Raw genomic sequence first — 20,524 nt, forward strand, 5'->3', positions numbered from 1 at the left:
CCTTCAAAAGGATTTTGAAAAATTGGAAAGCATTCAGGAAACCACTTCAGGAATGCTTTGAGAACCCTTTAATCCAGCAGACAAAGGCATAACAAGATCCAGTATCAGAAAGCTGTGTTTTGAAATATTCAGATTAAAATAAAGTTTGTAAGAATTGCATAAGCAGGGAAGGATTACACTATCCATCACTGCAAACATTTGAATCTAGACTGGTTTATCTTATTAAAAAGATCATCCTTTGCTTAGCTAGAACTATGGATTTGAGTCGAGAATTTCAAGATTTTTAAGATTCCTCTTGAACTTTGATAAGCAAGAAGTCAATGTGAAGTAAGGTACTTGCTTTCAAGCATCATGTCTCATGTCCTCTCCATTTGAGTATGCACTTAAAAGTTGGTACAATAGTTGCATACCCAAAGGAAAACCCAAGCCAAGCTTTACACAAACTTTGATCTTTGGTTATTTTAAACTATGGTCTTTGATCCTTATAGATGAAAAAAATACATTGAGGTGAGGTTTTTTTGTTTTGTTGAGGTTTTTTTGTTTGGTTGGTTTGTTTTTTGCAGGGGATTGGTTTTTGGATGGGTTTTTTTTGGTTGTTTGTGTATTTGTGTGTCTATGTGGATAGTAGAGATGTGAGTTATGGTCCAATCTTAGATATATGTTCAAAGTGCTGGGGTAGACATGATGCTGCAAAGAACAGCTATAGATAATGATTTGCTCTAGGTCTCTTTCCATACTTGTTGAAAGTTCATTTGAAAATCATCAATTTGATCAGTATTTAGGGGCACTCAGCTATATTTTACTAAAAGAATATACTTCATATATATATATATACATTCATATTTTCTATATTTGACATTTTTATTGCAAAACCTGAAATTATTTGAGGTTCTTAAAATATTCTCTGAGTTCTTTGCACCAGCACAATGAATTTTCAGAGGAAAGTGGACTGATACCTCAGAGATTTGTGATGTTCCCTTCTCTTTTACACATCATTTTTCTAGGTGCTATGCTGCACCTTTTACCTATTGCTTCTCCATCTCTTTGTATGTAGCTTTGTAGTTGTCAAATCCTTCTGCCACTAGAGCTTTCTTAGACTTTTCCCTATGTCTGTTTTCTTCCCATCCTGACCACTCCAATTCCAGATTAACCCATTTTCACAAACCCTAGATTTAGAAAAGGATGCAAATTGTGCAAATTAGGAGGCATATGTGCACGGTCCCTTGTTATAGCTAGTTATACACTATGGAGTTTTGCTCAACTGAAATCCATTTTTCCACTGCAGATGTCCAAGACACCTGAATGAAGCATGTGGTACTTTATGACATGAAGTAATATTCTCACAGTACTTCAGGAGCAGCAGAAGTTCTAACCTATATCTCTGAATCTTTTTGAATTTCCTGTGGTTAGAGGGAATAGCACTGAGCCTGCTCTCTTATATAACATTTAATCAGACAGTGATGGTATTGAAAGCAGACCTGTAGACATGTTTATATGTTCAGAAGTTTGTTTGCTTACTTCTGATTATGTAAGTTGGCTTGCTAGGAGCAACATATGCATCCTTTTAAAGGATTCATGAGGTTGTTAAATGAAAGTGCAGATCTAGGACAAGAACAAAAATAATTATGGGGTGCATTGATTTCTGGTTTCTAGAGTGATTTAAGTGGTCTAATCTTGTTTAATTAGCCTGTGAATTTCTCCTTATTCCTACCCAGCCTTACTATCATATATAGAAAAGTGGATTATTCAGACCTTAAATAGCATGACATGAAAAGAGAGATAAGTATGCATGGCAGTACTGTCATTTTTAACTTGCTGAAGATCCTTGAGTACTTTGCAGCTGGAAGCTTTATAAATACTTGGTTGTAATCAAATACATCATTTAGAGAAAGTACAGTTCTTTTCCACACGCAGTGTCAAGCACTCAGGACAACTGCTGCAGACCCTGTGAAATAATGAACATACCTGCACTGCCTGGACTACTTGGTGTTCTTTATGGATGAGCCCCTTCTGATCCTTGCATAATTTAATATAAATTAAAATAGATAGCATATTTTATCTCTTATTGATATCAAAATGGATAAGCATTTATGTGAACAGCAAGACATCTCATTATCAAATCTTATTATCAAATTCAATAATTACCAATGTTAGGAATAGCTACCTGAAGCACCTTACCCTTTGATGTCCATTATTCTGGTAATAATCCTAGTTTATCACCACAAAAAAAACCAGAACCATAGTACTTGGGGTCACATTTTATTTAGAAGTCTTCACAGCTGACAAAGATTTCTTAATACCCAGGAAAAAATAAAAAAGGAACTGAAGGAGTTAAGAAACAACGTGCTATATTAGTTACTGCACATTTATCTGTCAAAGTTTAGCTGTTTAGGATAGTTTAGTCAGAAATGGACAGACACTATTGTGTGACATTAGGAACAAAGAGAAGGAAAGAATTCCATCAATCACATAGAGTTGATGAATGAAGTATTAACTGTGCATAAATTGTATAAAACTGGCCAGGTGAATTAATAAAAACTTGTCAGAAATAATTCAATTAATGGTCAAATTTTACAATTAAAACAGCTGGTGCTGTTCAAAATGGTCCATTCCACTTAAAAATACACTTAAATATTCTTAGCTTCCTAGCAAATAGAAGATTACCCTTGTTCTGGCCAAATCTCAGTCCCATTCTGTTTCAGGCAACATAGTGAATGGTTTCACAGTGATACAAATTTTTTGTTGTTTTTCAGTTTCCATGGTCACTGATCACATCTATTTATTTCCTATTATGAAAAAAGCCTCTTAAGAAAATTACTTAGAATCATAAAATGTTAAAAGTTGGAATGGACCCTTAAATATCATCTAGTCCAGCCTCACCTGCCATGGGCAGGGACAGCTTTCACTAGACTAGGTTGCCCAAGGTATTGTCCAACTTGGTCTTAAACACTTGTCAGGGCTGGGGCATCCACAGCCTTCCTGGGCAACCTGTTCTAGTGTCTTACCACCCTCACTATAAAGAATTTCTTCCTAATACCTAACCCTAATTTAGCTTGCAACCATTACTCTTGGCTCTGTCATGACAGTTCCTGATGAAGAGTCCCTCGACAGTTTCCCTGCAGGATCTCTTCAGACACTGGAAGGCTGCTGTGAGGTCTCAGACAACTTCTCCAGGATGAACAGCCCCAACTCTAGCATCCACCTTTTCAGGGAAGTTGCTCCAGTCCTCTTAACAACTTCATGGCCCTCCTCTGGACTTGTTCCAACTATTCCATGTGCTTATGCTGGGGATACCAGAACAGAACACAGCACTCAAGGTGGGGTGTCACAAGAGCAAAGTAGAAAGGTAGAATCACCTCCATCAGTCTGTGACCAGACTCCTTATGATGCAACCCAGGATTCCACTGGAGAATCCTTCTGGGTTGCCAGTGCACATTGCTGGTTTATGCTGAGTTTTTCATCCACCTTCATCCCCAAGTCCTCCTCCACAGGGATGCTCTCAATTACATTTGTGCCCTGCCTGGAGGTATGCCTGGGATTGTTCTGACCCAGCTGTAGGACCTTGTACTTTGCTTTGTTGAACTCAATGAGTTTTACATCAGCCCATCTCTCAAGTGTGCCAAGGTCCCTCTGGATGTCATCCCTTCCCCCAGCATGTCAACTGCCACTCAGTGACACCACTCAGCTTGGTGCATCAGTGAAATTGAATCCCACTGCCCATGTTGTCAGCAAAGATATCAAACATAAAGGGATCTAGACCAGGCATTATGTTTTCAATAGATTGCAGAGACAGCCATATGTGGCAAATGTTACACTGCAAGATATTCTGTGCTCTGTCACCTCACCATCTAATTCAGAAGCAGCTTAGTATTATTTCTTCATAACAATTAGTTGACATGTTCATTTGAAATATTGAAGAGGATGCTGTCTTTTGTTTGAACTGATGGTTTCAGTTAAATGCTTGTGTCTTTCCCAAAATATCCAGTGCCAATCACTACCAGTGAGATATATTTAGGTTTAATTAAAATATCAATTTAAATTGTGCCATGTGATATTAATATAACACGGGATATTAACTTCTGCCTTGTGTGATGCTGATATTAAATTGTTATCACATGTACTCCATCCTCAGTGTATCCCTGATGCTTAAAATCTGCCCTGCTATCAGAAGGAACCACCCATCATTTTATTTGTTCAACTGGAGCGTCTTCTGCTGTGTGGGGTGGGGGTAGGCTCTGTTTGCTTTGTGCAACTCAAACATCTTCCACTACCTGCTTGCTCTGTTGTAGTGAGGAATAAGGTTCTTGTTAAGTACAAAGGAGATGTCCTCAGTCATGGACAGCAGTGGACTGCTTCAAGAGCAGTACCAGGGAAAAGCCTGAAGTACACAGAGCAGAAGAGACGGAGCATTCCTTACAAAGTGTAACAGTGACAGCAGACTGAGACTTGTCCTTTCCTCTTCTTCATAGCTGCTGTGACTTGAGATCCACAAACAAGGACAATATGTTGCTTTTTGTGAATTTCTTCTCCTTTGCAATGTGATGCAACTAATTAAGCTTCTTTCATCTCTGAAATTCTGAATTATTTTTCCTCTGAATCACTAGAGATTTGAAACACTTCAGAATGCAAGAAGCTAAAAGCAAGAAGCTGGGGCATGTTATACGAGGACACAATAATTACAGCTGGATTATAGACCAGATTTTGAGAGGAAAACTATCAGGAGATGAAGAACTAAAGTGGAGCTGGAGACAAACTCCTCCCAAATTCTGAAACTTTGACTTTTACTTTTTCTCCCTTTCAAGTTGTATGAACTTGTGCTGTTTGGGAGTAGAGGGAGACATCACACAGAGAGCACCACTTTTAAGAATCTCACTCAACACATTTTCAAGAAAGAAATTAACCAGAGACCCTGTTAATTACTCACAGTTCTTGGAAGAAACTATATTGGCTGCCTTCCTAGTTCCACACATATTGCCTTTATTAGGCGTTATACAGCAAGTGAATCATACATGACAGGGATAGTCTGGCTCTAATATTTTGAGGTTATCTGGTCCTATTTAATGACGTTCCCTAGAGATCCAGATGTCCCCAAAGCCCCTTATGGCAGAGAAGAAGGAAGAGAACTCATCTCAAATGGGAGAACTCATCTCAAATGGACTTCTGCTCTCTGCTACTCATCTCTCTTGTCTAGATAATATTGCAATCCAACCAGAGAAAATAGAGATGGAGTGGAGATTAACTGGTGACTTCATTCGTTCATTTCATCACAGATTTTGGCAGGACTGTCTGTTCTAAAATCAGTACAGCATCATCAAAACAGGGTAAAAGAGTGTCTAAGGTTAATTTAGAGAAGGGCAATGACAGACTTCAGAGATGTTAACACCATTTTTTTATGCTAATTGTCACTGAAAGTTGTCACAAGCAAAAGTCTAGACTGGTCTTACAGCATATGAAACAGAAAATATAGGACGTGTGTGATGCTTTGGCACATGAGACCACTGCTTTGATTCTAGATTAGCAGTTTTTGAAGGATTCTGGATAGCTCAGGTTCTTTAAGTTATTTTGGAGAATTGAAAAGTTTTGTAAAGTGTTCATGACTTGATGAACCACAGCTTTAAAGGTAGTGTTGAGAGGGACTATTGACCACCATGTTCTGAGAGAGGAGCAGTGAATATTTACAAACCCATTGTGTCTTAAAAGGGCATTAACATTCATACCCTTCTCCCTCCCTCTGCTTTTTTCTTTGTTTTCTTACTATGATGTCCTGAAAAACAGTATGTCAGCATTTTATATTAAATCTTCATCAAAGTTGGAATCATCCTCAGCATAAAAAAAAATTCCAATCAAGGAGAAATATACTTCAGGTCCTTCATAGACTAATCTTGTTTAATCTTGTAAACTGAATTTGTGAACCTTCTGGAGACTTTTCAAGGGTAGATGTGTGAGGAGCAATTATTTCCTCCCAGAGAACAAATAAAAGGAGAAACAACCTTCAACTACCTAAAGTCTGAGTGCCTGGAGCACACAGATGGACTCAGGGCATCTGGATAGCTCAAATGAAATTTTGATGGGAATGAAGGGAAAGAAGGTAAAGAAAGGTGGTAGCACTTTCTTTTCCTTCCAAGGTGTGCACAGAGCAATTTATATTTGAAGTCAGAACCAGGCAATACTAAGAATGTTTCATTCATGATGACTGTGAAACACAGAGATGGCATTTTTTGCCAGGAATACATTTATCCATGTTAATGAAGTTACTTACTGGGGGTTATGTGAAGTATTTACTCATGTTCTGGGATGGGATGTTGCCCTGTCTAGGTAGAGACATATTTTAGAGTTGTTTTTCACACAGCAAAGATAAAGTACTGAAAAAAACAGGATCAAAATTACCGCTGCTTAGAGTGCTTTCCTGGCTTGAATCCACAATGTTAGAAGGAACTCCAAGCTGAAAAACAGGTGCACTATGTCCAAAGGCATTTAGGTGCCTAATTGTCTGTGAAAACAGCACGAGCCGCTGGAGATCTTGACAAGTGTGATTTATCTTGCAGGGACGCCACATTCTGCTGCATTCTTGCAGCTTCTCCTAAGGCACAACCCAGCGTTGCCCACAGGACCTGTCCCAGCGGCGGCTGGGTTATCGCGCAGATAAACCACGAGCCAAGGGCTCTGCGTCAGCAGGGCACAGTTTGGTAGCTCCCATTCAGAAAGGTGGCTTTGAACGGAAGTTATTAAGGAGCACAAGTGGAATACTTGTGCTAAGTGAGTGTAGCTGGGGCGGGTCCAGCCACTGGAACTGAAGAAACTCGAGACCAGGAGTCAGCCACCAAGGACACACCAGCCCAAGGCTCCAGATGGAAACGCGTCGAGGAAAACTGAGAAATCAGGGCTACCTCAAACTACACAGCAAATAAAGAGCAATGTCAGGAAATCAAAGAGCTTGCACTGAAAGTTGCGGATAAATGTGAGCTGGGACTACAAGACAATGCAAGTTAGTTGAGAGGCAGAAGAAAAAAAGGGGATTTGTAAGGCAGTGAAACCAGTTTGTGGGACAGTACTGAATCAGAAACACATGGCATCTCCTGGACAGTCAGGAGTCTCAGAACACCAATCTCCCAGGAGGGTACTCAGCCAGCTCCTGGCTGCAGAGCTTGACCAGTTACTCAGGGCCTAAGAGAGGAGGATAAGTGTGCAACCTGGCACAAATGACCAGTTTGTTCATTCAGTGCAGATATGTCAATTTACAAACAGGAATAATTCATATAATCACCAGTGGGGACCACCAGATCTCCCAGGTTTTTCTGTCCCGATTTATGTAACTGTGGATTGTGTCTTGGGGCAGGAATGAGGACTGACAGTACCATCTCTCAAGCCTCCCCTGGCTCTGGGGCTCTGCTACAGCCCTTGGTGCTCTGCAGGCACTCCTGCCAGATGTGCTCACAGATTGAGACAAGCTCTGTGTTCAGGGCTGCAAAGCAGAACAGTTGCTGCAGTGGCGATGACAAAGACACAGTCCTTGCTGTGAAGGAGATGGGCACCAGTTGTTTGTGTTTTGTCTCAGTGTGAGACAAAAGACATGGATTACAGTCATTCCTGAAGTGTGGCCACATCAGTAGAATGTAGTCATTAAAACTGTAGATTAAAAGTAGGTATAAGCTTCAACATCTTGCTGAACTAATGGCTCTGTAATTGCCAGGGGACATTAAAAGGTTAGTCTGTTAGTTTAACTACAGCACACAATAGAAGTCAGGCACTCACAGTGGAGGAAAGATATCAATACAAATGTGCTTTACAGTAATATTGCTGGATAAATGCTGTCTGCAGAGTATAACCATTTCAGTTTTTAAAATCAAAACAAAAAATGAATAAATAACTAAAGTATTTTTAATGGCATAAAATTCTAGTTGTAGACCACACAAAATAATAAATATTCTTTGTGTTTTCCATGTCAGATCAAGACCCTTTGCAGTTCTCACTAACCAAACTGAAAAAAAAAAGAAAAAAAAAGTTGTTTAGAGTCCAAAATGTCTATTTGCTTACTACTATATCCGTGAAAGAAATATGTGGGAAAAACAGTCATTGATCAAACAGAAAACAAAACATTTTTGGTTTGAGAATAAAGCCCATAATGAGAAAATAAAAATTATTTATGAAGTCAAACGACTTTTAAATCTTTAAATTCCCCACATACCTTCTAGGATTATAGTAACCTGTGGAAGGTCATTATAGTTATAAGGGAAAAGATTAAATAAGCACTTAAGCAGACATAAATAAAACAGACAGGTTAAAAGCTATTAAATTGAACAAGACTAGAGGGAAACTTATCAGTGCTCTAAAGGAATCCAAACACAGAAGCAAACAAACACAATGTTGAAAATAGCTAATGGGAAGTAGCAACTCTGGAAGTATGAAATCTTATTAAGTCTCAAGTCATCTATACCAAAAAAAGTTCTTGGTCCATAAAGAGAAGGATGATGAATATATTACTGGAAAACTTCTGTAATGAGGTCAGAGTTTTTTCCCCCAACTAACACATAACAGGATATAAAATTTGCATTAAAATTATAAGACAATATGATTGAAAACTAGCAGCTAGAAGGAAGCCTAAGGGAACAGCCTGCTCTGATAGTTGCTTCAGCCAATGCTCAACTGAGGGGCCGTACCCCTTCCTCTGACACAAATGCCCATCTGTTGAGGCTGAAAAGAGGTCCTGAAAATGGAGTCTGCATTCTTCCCAGAAAAAAAGTTAGAGTGAAGACAGGCAACACTTTCTGACTTAGGAAATACTGAAAAAAGTATATATATGTGTATATATATATGTCAGCCAGTCATTTGGATCAGGAGCATGCAGGGAGAGATATGCCTGTGACAGAGGTGTCAGGGGGCCAATGGAGGTGCAGTGGCTGCTGTGTCTCTTGGGCCATGGCTGGAAATGCAGCTTGGTCTCTAAACCAGCAATTTCATTTCTCCAGAGAAAAATAAATCGGCTACATGTGAAGGAAAAAGATATAATAAAAAAGAAACAGGATCTTTTAGTTATTCTTGGGAGGTAACTGAAGTTCCAGAGGTGTCATTGAATTCACTGAATTCACTGTGGGATGTTTTTGCTACTAAAACTTTTAAAATGAGAGATGGATTATATTCCAAGTATGGATATTTCTAAATATGTCTGGGTTTATATATTTCTCAATATTTCTATTTTTATTTTTCTGACTTTTGCCTGTACAAAGTATAAACAAAACCATTCTTAACTAGTCCTGTATGCCCCAAACAGACAAAAGTATGCGTGCTTTATAGAGAATGAAAGATAATATGCCATTTTGAAGGAAAAAAATATTTAAATACAGAATCAATTAAAAATGTTATGGAGGTGTCACTATTAAAAAATGTACATACTGGTGTCATGCAAAGGTATCTCTGCAACTCCATTCTCTGTTTCAAATGCTTCAATCTGCCAAATTTGGATAAACAGTGAGTTTTAATGGCATCTGATGTACCAGCAGGAGTAGATGGTGCCCAATTCAACACCATCAGTTAAATGCAGGTCATTGAATTAATTAAGAGTGCATCTGTTATAACTCATCATTTTGTTCTCCCTAATTTTAATAAGCAATTTTGCCAGCATGCTTACTGGAAATATTACAACATCTTCCTGCACTGAGAAAACCCACAAGACGTATCTGGTTCAACTGTATATTGTTTAAACAGAGGGTCAAACCAAAGGCTTGCCATTTTGTCCAGAAGATAGGTCTAAGATCTGCCTTAAGATTACAGCACATCTGCAGGAGGAAGAATACTTTTCCACAGGTCCCTTAAGTCATCCTGAGCAAAAGGAATGCCAACACCAAAGATGCACCATGGAATGACAGCCACAGCCGCTGAGAGTGGATAACCTGACATTCAGGACGAGGAGACATCCTGCTTCTATTTTTTGTGCATGCCAAGATTTGACGTGTAGTTAACCCAGATGGGGCTAGGAGCCCAAACAGCGCAAGAAAAGCAAACTCAACTCAGGCAAAGAATGCTTTGTCCTACCTCAGATTTAGCCCTCAGGTGATCAAGCACTGCATGCTTTTAATTTTACTTGCTAGGGATATTTTTTTAAGTGTTCAGAGAACAAACGTGTCTGAATATTGAGCATGACACGAAATGTCATGAACGCTTAAAGTCGCGGGTCCCTCGGCCCACGGAGGAAGATGCGAAGGGAAGGAGGGTGTTTTGTCAGACGCACGGTGAGAATGTCCCTCCATAAACAAAGGGCCCGGGGTTGGACGCCGTTTTGGGGAAGGGAGGGCGGCGGGGGAGCGGGCGGGCGCGGGGGAAGGAGCGGAGCCGGCCGAGCGCGGCAGGTCGGGCGCAGGGAGGAGCGGCGGGAGCGGAGCGCCGCGCGTGGGGCGGCGGAGGGGAGGCGGGCGGGAGGCGGCGGGCGGGCAGGCCGGTGTGAGCTGTTCGGCCACCGGAGCCAATCGAAAGCGGGGCCTTGATCCTCTCCCCGGGCAGTGGCTGCGCCGAGCCAGTGCCGCGCTCCCCGCAGCCGTCGGGACCGGCACGGCCGCCTCGCCCGCTCCGCGCACCGCCGGCCCCAGCGAGCGCCTATGGGCATCTGCAGCCGGCCGGGGCTTCGCACCACCGGCACCAGCGGCACAGGGCGGCGACCGCCACCGCGCTTCATCGCCCCTTGGGATCTATAGCCGGCGGACGGACCCTTCCCCGCCTCCCTGCAGGTATGGGGCTCCCAGCGCCCTGACCCGGCACCGCTCCTCTGGCGGCCGGCTCGCTCTCCTCCTCCTCATCCTCCTCCTTCTCCCCTGCCCTCCTACAGCCCCTCCGGGGACAGGCGGCGGGGCCCGCCGTGGCGGTGACAGCGCGGGGCCGCCCGCAGCCTCGTCCCGCTGCCCTGTCCCTCGCCCCCTGCCCGCCCGGTCCGGCTCGGCTCGGCTCGGCTCGGCTCGGCTCGGCTCGGCTCGGCTCGGCTCGGCTCGGCTCGGCTCGGGGCAGCGGCTCGTCCGAGCCCTGGGCGCCCGCGGGGCGCGGAGCGGGATCAGCGGGAGCGGCGCCGAGCGCCGGCTGCTTGCTCCGAGCGCCCCGGGAAGGCACCTGGATGGCCAGGTCCCCACGCGCCCTCCCGAAGGAAAAAGAAACACAAATCAGGAAAAAAATTAGCTCGTGCTTGAAACCTGTGCCCCTTTGTACCTTTCTTTCTTTGCTTTGGGTTAATGATGGTTTGTGATTATGAAACCCCACGAGGGATCAGCTCCAAGAGCGAATAGCATTACTTTAAGTCATGACTTGGAAATATACGTGTGTGTATACAGACGCTTCTTTTTATTTTTTTTTTCTTTTACCTTGAACTTGAGGATTATACAAACCCATGTCTGTCTCACAAGGAGCTCCTGACAGACTTTCTGCTAAAGTTAAGGAAATGTGCTTCCACAGGTCTTGCAGAATTGGAGGCACAGGTCTTATAAAAAAATTGCAGTGGCATTTGGCTGAACAGCTCTTATTTTTAGCATGCTATTGTGAAAGTGGTTATATAACTGCTGGTGGATTTTTGAGGACAAAATTAACAGCTCATAACAAGTTAAACCTCTTTGGGTTTTTTTTTCTTTTTTTTTTTTTTCTTTTTTTTCTCTGAAAGAAAAGAAATAAACAGAATGAAATTCCAATGAGTAGAGTTAGGTGAGCTTCAGCCCAGGGATAGGGATTCCCTGAGAAAAAGCCCCAGGTTATGAATCCCACAGCCCTCTCAACGATCATGAAGCAGCAGGTGCAAGACCAAGCAATGTCAGATCCCCAGTTAGGAAGTCGGTTTTCAGGCTGCTCCAAGGCTATTTCTTGCTAAACCGGGGTGAAATCAGCAAGCACTTCAGAATCTTGTGTTCCCACCCGTGCCAGTACAATACAGATGCTGTGTTTCCTTAAGGGATTAGATTGTTTCTTGAACTTCAAGAAGTGTGCACAGCCTGAAGTATTTGCTTATAATGCTTGATGTATTTTAATGCAGATGCTTCACTTGCAAAACTTGATTCCTGCTTCTCAGGCTGGTCTTTCTTCATTATTTGCAAAAATTGAAGAAGAGTAATAGCATAAGACTGTAAAAAAATTGCTTCCAAAAAGTAACCGTGTGGAACAGCAGTGTGCCTCCTTGGAGAGCCAGGACCTGAGAGTGCTAGTGACAGTTTTCAGGCTCTGAGCAAGTGGTCTCTCTCTCACTTTTGTTGTATGGTCCTGCTGTCATCCAAGTGAAGTTCTAAACATTTGTGATCACTGTGCAGCTGAGAAGAGAGAACTTGTTTGCAAAGTCTCTGTTGTAGGATGAGTGAGAAACCTAGCAAGTAGGATTTTGCTTTCTCACCTTCCTTTTGCTTACTGTTCAGGCAGAGCTCTTGTGTGAGGGCAGGAGGAGTGTTTGGTAGCAGCAGGTTTTGCTCAGTCTTCCATTGCAGTATAAGTAAGTGAAAGATGTGTCAGTGAAAAGCATCTGTAAGGCATCCACAAGAGTGCCACAAAAATAACTGTTGCTAACGCAAGACTTTGAGCTGATTTGTTTAGCTGAAATATATATTTTTTTTAATCTTTCAAATAGACTGTGCAAATAGACTTTCAGTGGGTAATAGGACAAAGGTATGAAAAGTTAAAGAATTTAGCTATGGAGATTTTTGTTTCTTTTCATAATACCAGGTGAGGGTAAAAATTTATATCTGAAGTACCCAATGAACTGCATCAATAAATTGGAAAATGCTTGGTTTCAGTCACCATTTGTTAATGTCTATGAAAGTGCAAATCTCAGAGATCCAGATCATCTTTTGTAATAAATAGTCCTGTCTGAGTTTCGTTTATTACATCTGGTAAGTGGCTTATTCTAATACTATTGCTAAAATAATGTAATAATTCTAACCCAGTCATCAGAAACTGATAAATTCCAATTTGGGATTGGTACAGTGGTATTTGCCAATTTCTGATCTAGAGTTAGAATAGTTTCAATGAGCAGCTCCAAGTTACTGAGTAAGAATCCACTAGTTCAAATACTGTGCAGACTTACTGACATCTGAAGAGTATCTTAAAGAGTAGCACAAAGAAGTCATTTCCCCTGCTCGCAGATGCTCTTGGGTGTGGTTGTGCATTTATAGTGTTGTGGTTCATGTCAGCAGTGGGCTTTTGATGCTCATCCTTCAGTTGTTCCACTTACTGTCCATCTCCTCCTCATGGTGGGCCAGTTGGATTCCTTTAAGATGTATCTAAGCTAAAAGACATGCTAGAGTTGTTGCTGGAAATATGATCCATAGGACCAGCTCTAGCCTGAAGTAAAACCCTATGAAATACATACAGTGTCTTCTGTGCCTGAATGTTTTGTGTGCCTGTCAGTTCCCATTGGGCTGTGCTAGCTGCTGCAGTAGACCTGGTCCATTTGCAGCATGCTGTTGCTGAGGTACCACGCAGTCTGAAGCCCATACTAGCTGTCTTTCCCAGGCATGTGGGCTACTCCCTGCTTCTTGCACCATTGCTCAGGTGTCTCTTACCAAAAACTCCTGGCTCAGCTGGAGAGCACAACCCTGCAACCAACCGGGGCTGTCCTCCTGAGATCACTTCTAAATGAAGATGGCTAATTTTTTTTTCCTACTCTGGCATGTGATAGCAGAGTAGTTTTTTGAGTGGGAATTTTGGATAGTGTAGCCTTGTGCTTTTGTTTTGGGTGTGGCCACAGAAGTTGCATTTAGGAAAGGACCGCTGGTTCTTCATGGTTGTTTGCCGGTCACTGGCCATAGCCCTTCTGCGTATAAAGGTCCATACGGCTGCGTGTATTCCTCCTTGTGTTTGGGAGTGGTGAGCAATGCAGGTTTGCTACTTTAAAACTCATTTAGAAATGCTTCACTGTGTTCCCTTGGTGCAGCGTCGTGGCTGGCTGCATCTCCCACAGGGCACCAGAGGCATGGTTTGGGAGGAGGTCCTGCCTGAGGGGTTATTCCTGGGTTCCAGCACATGATGAGAATCATGCTCTGATCCTGGAGTCTAGTTGCCTCAGGCAGGGGGCAGTGTTTAAGGGGAGATGTTTAGAAACTTCCACTTGTAACTTCAAGCTTCATTAAAACGTGTTAAACCTTTTTTTTCTGCAGTTTTCACTGTAAAGGGAAAATATTTCCATTCTCTCTTTTTTTGGTGATTTGGCTGGCTTCTTACAGTTTAATGTTTTTCTTTAGTTTGCTTATTTGGGAAAAGTTGATTTTAAATTGAAAAAATACTTTGTTAATTATAAATGATTATCTCTCTTATGAAAGAATTTCTTACTTAAAAATGTGTTATTGGAGCAATGAATTTCTTACCACCCCTTCAGTTTTACATACATTTCCATTGGATCATGATGGAAATGGTGGGATTACATGTGTATAGCATGCTTGATACAAATACTCTTCTTGTCCTGGATCAGTGCACCAAGACTGCTTTTAGATTACAGAAAATGTTGTGCTATGCGAAACAATAGGAAGTAAAAAACAAGAGAGCGTTTCCTTCTCACATGACTGTATTTCTCTTGCTAGAAGTTCTCTACTCCAGTTCTTATTTCAATACATAGCTTCTCTGTGGATGAGGTATAGATTTAACATGAGTTGTGTAGATGATGATATGTCACTTGAAACCATGGTATTTCTTGTTCTCAATGCATTAAGCCTTTTATTATCGATTTTAAGAAGATTTTTGAGGCCTGTTTCAGAAAGGGAAGCAGACCATAAAAATCTGTCTCGCTCCAGGACATTAAAACAGAGGGCAATCCATCTTTCAATATCTGGTGTGATACAATCATGGCAACTTCAGTTGTAACCTGTCTTTCTCAAAAAGTCATCTTACAGCACCTACTTTTAACTTTTTTTTCTTCTGTGTTTAACCATATTTATCTATGACATTCTGAATATTTTGTTCTTTGTTGCTGTCCAGATAATATCTCTAAGAGTTATAATGGTGTATTTTAGATTAGCCATAAAATTAAGAGGATTTTACTAAGGTCAGTTTTTCATGCTGCCATATAGAATTGGTTATACTGTAAACATGAGTTGTAGATAGAAATATGCATGTTACTGTCTTTATTACAAGACTGTTAGAGAAAGAAAAAGGGTAAATTTATCTCTTATTCCTGGCAGTTTTAAAGTAATTGCTGCTTAGGAAGTGAGTATTTTCAGAAACCATGATTTGCAATGAAACTTGAGGAAATTAAACTGTGATATATTCAAGTAGAGAAAGACTGATAAAGCTTTTGTTCCTGTGTATTTTGTGTTAAGGAAGTGGGAGAAGTAAAGTACACTGTGGAAGGAAAATATATTATTTACCCTCCAAATTTCATTTTGGAACCAGTTTTTATTGAGTGTGATGGGCAGTGCACAAATACAAGATCAGACTGTGGATTTAACGCAGTAAATCTTGAAAATTTCCTGAATTTTTAACATCTCTTAAAACTTGGAAACAACACTTGTACAGCTCATGCAGAACGCCTTGTTGACCTTGTGTTGTACAAACACTTTCTGGAGTTGGAAAACTGTGTTGAACTGGTCTAGATGTGAATTAGTTGTCTGTCTCCGTTTACATGCAGTTTTGTTGTGGATTCCAGCCATGTCTCATCTATCCTATTACCCTACTTCAGTGCTGTTATGATAATGCTCAAATAGACTGATATTATACAGTAGTGCTAAGAAGAAAACAAACAGCATTGTAAAAATTCTCCATGACCATTTCTGGCATGGAACTGCAGGTTTTTTTCCTGGTGCAAATCTCAGACCTAATCTCATTTCCAGTTAGGCCAAAACACTAGCTTGGCTTAGAGTTAAGCAAGATCCTGCCCATAAATCTGGCCAGTCTCCATTAAGATAACATCTAGAAAGTTGTCATTTAAAAATATGTGGGAGAGCTTGGGATAGGGGTGTAAATAGTGGGTCAGAGCTTCTACCCAAAAGGAAAACATCCAAAAGGAAGCTCTCAGATATCAGACATCCTTGCTCTAGGCATGTACTTTGTTATGATCCATCTATCGTTTGTCTGTTCTTGTTCTGTCAACATAATTTGGAGCTCAGTGTCCTTTTGTGAGGAACAACAGGAGGCTGACAGGCAAAGGAGATGGGAATATGTGAACATGTTGCATGACTTAATGAATGCATCCAGTAAAGTCTTGTAATAAAGAGAGGGAGGGCTATTGCTTGTATTTTGATTTAAATTGTTCTCTGGCTGACACCTTTCAGATTACTGCACACAATGGATTTATACTAAGCATGTTTGTTGACTTTGGTCTATAGTCTTCATTAATGATGTCCATGGAAACTTTGCTGAATTCTTGAGTGAGAACTGTTTTTGTTGAGATAGTCTGAAGACTGACTACTTACAAACAGAAACAAAGTCTAAGCATCTTGGATTCCATGTAGGCAGGGGAAAATTGTTCATTTGTCTCTTTAATACTTCCATTCCTTACTGAAGCTGAGCCTTTGGTAAAGTCATAGATGAGAATGTGTGGCTTCTTAACTGTAGCTGAAGCTGAAGATTCAAATGTCAGAAACTTATTATGATTATTAGGGATATTTATTGTCTTATTCAAAAATCACAGAAGATACCTGAAAACCATTGTGTTCCATTTTTTATATATGTAGTGAACCTTTTTCTATAGTAATCCTGAAGGAAACAAGACAAATGCACACAATTGGAAATTAAGCTAGTATATGTCACTTGAAACTGTCTTGCTTTCAGGTTCCCAAAGTCCCTTCAGTCACTTACATAAAGTTACTCAACAAATCAGCCTAGATTTTTGGGGTTTTTTTGAACTGTAAAACAAATCCCACCTTTGTCTACTGTACATTCCTCTAAAATCAAAAGAGGCTTTAAATACAAACTGTACCATAATAGATCCCATTTTGTTTTCTTTATCTAATTTTTTTTAAGTTGTCTGGACTTGATATTCTTTCTTCTTGAAGGAGCATTGCAAAAGCTCCTTCACAAAGTAAAGCCTCCTATTTTCTGAATTCTTAATCCAGAATTCCGATTGCTTTTTCTTTCGATTCAGGTAGACTGCTTCCAACTAGAAAAATATTTTTTCTGCTGGTGTTTCAATAGCTGGCTTTAAAAATATGATACATGCAAACACTATTTTGAGTACCTATCAGAATTTGCCAGTCTTCTCTTTATAAAAATAGCTATGTTTTTTTTCAGTCCAAAAATATAATATTTTGTGAAACTCGTTTCTTTGGAAACAAGTTTATTGTGTTATTCCAAGTTGAGCCTAATTATTTTCTGGACATCTCTAAGGTTTCTTTAAAAGAAGCATATGATATTACAGGAAGAATGTTCCTCTTGTTTGCCAGAGAGCTGTACTATGTTTACTATAATAAGATTAAAGGAAATTTGAAAGTCAACGCTAGCTCAGTGGGAAACTGATAAACACACGTTGTACTTGCAGGAACACTCTGCCCAGTAGTATTAGGAAATTTATCACTATTTATTTAGCAGCTCAGAGTCTCTCCGCCAAACAGATTTGGTGTCCATTTAAAAGAACAACAGACGCTAAAAAAACTTAACAATATGGATGTGATTTGCGGAATCTGAACTGTTGTCCTGGCATAGCCATCTCGTGTGGCTTAGGATTGGGAATCTCATAGCACAGTCTCTCAAAATAAGGAGTCTCTATCTTATGGATCCTGTTGCTTTCCAAAGACTGTGGTTTGATTCCTGGCACTTCTGGTTAGGTCAGCTATTACAGCCACAGTCATAAACAGCAATTTCCAGACTTTGAGCAAGCTAGACAAGGGTGTAGCTCCTTGGAAAAGGAAGAGGTAAAAACCAGCAATATCTCTGGATCCATATCTGGCATTGGCAGACTTTACTCTTGAGAAGCAATGGCTGTCCAGTCTCGTATTTACTAACGTTTATTTATTTGTGCCTTGGCCAATGTTTCAACTAGAGGGTGAACTCTGGAGAAAAAGAAGGCCACAGGGATGACTTTTCATTCCTAGGTTTGAGTTGAGGTCATTTTTACATGGTCACAAGTACTACTTACAAATCAGTAAAACAGAATGAAGTAATTTTGTTATGAAATACATGCAGGAAATCTTTTGGGAAATACTAGGAGTAGAGGGGGATGTATAATCACACGGTGATACATAAGCTACTATTGTAAATGTCTTCATCACCTCTGAAATGTCAGATCTCTTGCTAAAGTGGGCAGATGCTCACTGCGTGCTTCTGAGCACCACAAAAGGCCAATGGATTATTCCCACCATGTGTTGGTAATTAGTAGGAACTGCAGGATGAAGTCACTATTGGTTATAGAAGCTACTACGGTTGGCTATTCATGCTGTATATGGTAATATATTTATTTGATAAATAGGTGATTAAGGAAATAGTTAATTTTCACACTCCTCTCAATTATGAAATTTCTTAGAAACAGGCCTGAAAAGCAAGGATCGCTCTTTGTGTGAAATTTATGGATTTGTATGCTACTCATGAAGTCACCCCAAAATATTAATTCCTTTTCTTGGTGCTGTAAGATGTGAATGTGAGCTCCTAACCTGCTTCAGATATTAAAGTCTGATGTAATTTGTTCAAGGTGTGGAGGAATACTCTCATTTCTCCTGCATTCCTCTCCTCCTAAATGGTCTTTAAAGGTCTGTGGATTCAGTGGAGATGACCTTTCCATGCCAGCTCAGTTATAATTTCATTAAGGGCCATGCCTTTCCATTATAACCATGACTGTAGTACCACGTATTGTGGAGTCTTCGAGGTTTCCAGGAACCATGTGAATTTTTTTCTGGTTTTAGGTGATTGTTTCGAGCAGTAGAACTGCAAATGCAGGGATATGAAGTCCATACCAAGGGTTTCCTGTCTCAGGGCAGACTGCTGTGAATGTAACTCTTCAGGCCACTCCGGGGATTCAGGCCACAGCTGGGGTGAGCTCTTCTGCAGATCTGTCCTCGGCAGGTTCACCTGCAGATGGAAGAGATCTCTGTCATGAGGAAAACCAGAGTATTGCCTGTTTTGACTCCTGTGCTTAGCTTTGTCCACATAGATAGATAGGCTGCAATCAGAGTGCTTTCCCATTGTGTACAAATTGTACCTCAAGGCTCTACGGCACATTGCCAGTTCATCTCCCCTCTCGGACTCCAGCTTCATTTACTCGTATAAATAACTGGACAGCAGTCAAACATGATTGGCTTAAGCTGTTACTTTATCTGAATGTGTAAAACACAGACTTTGAGATGCCTTTGTTGTGCCTTCCCATGTGCAGGCAGGTGTTGAACCGTCCCCAGGAAAGCAGGGCTCCACCATGTGCAGTGGCAACTTGGCAAGACAAAGGCCATCACTGCAAACAGTTCTCCTACCATGTCACCATATGGTCTTGAATATCCCATGTGTGAGGTGGGGTCAGCTGTCATGTTTGTGTCCCCTCACTTCTTGTTCATCTACTTTCTATATCTTCTGCCTACAGCTATGCCCATGTGGCATCGCTTTAGCAAGGCATAGGTCTAAACTTATAAGATAAAAGGGTAATCCTGACCTTGATTTTGCTTCTGGCCATTAGGCTGTGTTTAAATTCTGTTCCAGCCTTTCTTTGTGCCCTCTTGCATGTCTGAAATGGTATATAATCAATATATATGGAAAACTGGCTCAGAAAGTGTGCTGCAAATGTTGACATAAGTGTTCAAAACACTGTCTATCCTCTAAGTGATGAGGCTGGTAGGTGCAGACTCCTTGCATGATGCCTTGAAAACACTGTTAGTACTGGGTTAGTACTTAGGGGTCTGGCTAGACGGGCTTAGTTTCTAAGTGTGGAAAATCTTGAGATAAGATTGTTACTTAAGAGGCAGCCTGGAGACCAGAATCCCAAATCTTCTGAAATGACGTGGGCTGATGTGAGATCCAGGAACAGTTTGCTCAGAGAAGCTGTGTATGTCCCATCACTGCAAATACTCAAGACCAGGCTGGATGGGGTTTTGAGCAACCTGATCTAAAGGAATATGTTGTTGCCCATGGCAGGGGGATTGGACTGGCAGGTCTTTAAATTTTCCTTTTAACCCAAACCATTCTGTGATTGTATAATGCTATCATTGTTTGAACAGAACCTTATGGTACACTTTATGAGCTGTAAAAACTCTTACTGTCATTGAGCACTTTAAAAAATTGTGAAAGGCTAACATGTTTCTCTTTTTAACTGATTGTTGCAGTGTGAAACGTGCATGTAAGCAAATATTAGTGGTATCTAAAAGAGGTAGCTATGACCTTATATGTAGATAAAAAAAAAATTAAATATTTTGTTTTTCTGCAAAGCCTGTAAGGATGTGAATTCTAATGCAGATTTACACACACTGGATTAAATTCTTTACAGAGAGAAGGAGAACAATGTATTACTTCAAGACAATGCAAATACACTTTTTTACTTTAGAAACCTAACACTTTTAACCATGCCTTCTATACAGTGAGAATTTCACCCAAGTGTGTATTGCTGTGCTGCCATCACGATTTACTGTTTCTAACCTGGGACATCCAAAGTTTTTGTCTATGGTTTGCA

General features: G+C 40.7%; 1 protein-coding gene across 2 annotated transcripts in view; it reads left to right on the forward strand.

Annotated features, from left to right (window-relative positions):
- Positions 1-9,962: 9,962 nt before the first annotated feature.
- Positions 9,963-20,524, forward strand: part of GREM2 (gremlin 2, DAN family BMP antagonist) — a 39,240-nt gene continuing 28,678 nt past the window's right edge. Inside the window, exons 1-2 of one of the 2 annotated variants that reach the window (XM_079297981.1) lie at positions 9,963-10,226; positions 10,495-10,718. In XM_079297981.1, the coding sequence (XP_079154107.1) occupies positions 10,191-10,226; positions 10,495-10,718 (260 nt within the window). In that variant the 5' untranslated portion in view covers positions 9,963-10,190. Of the gene's footprint in view, positions 10,227-10,407; positions 10,719-20,524 lie in introns of those variants that run through there. The other variant, XM_079297982.1, reaches the window with a different exon arrangement.

The sequence above is a fragment of the Erithacus rubecula genome, assembly GCF_903797595.1.
Source record: "Erithacus rubecula genome assembly, chromosome: 2".
Lineage (NCBI taxonomy): Eukaryota > Metazoa > Chordata > Aves > Passeriformes > Muscicapidae > Erithacus > Erithacus rubecula.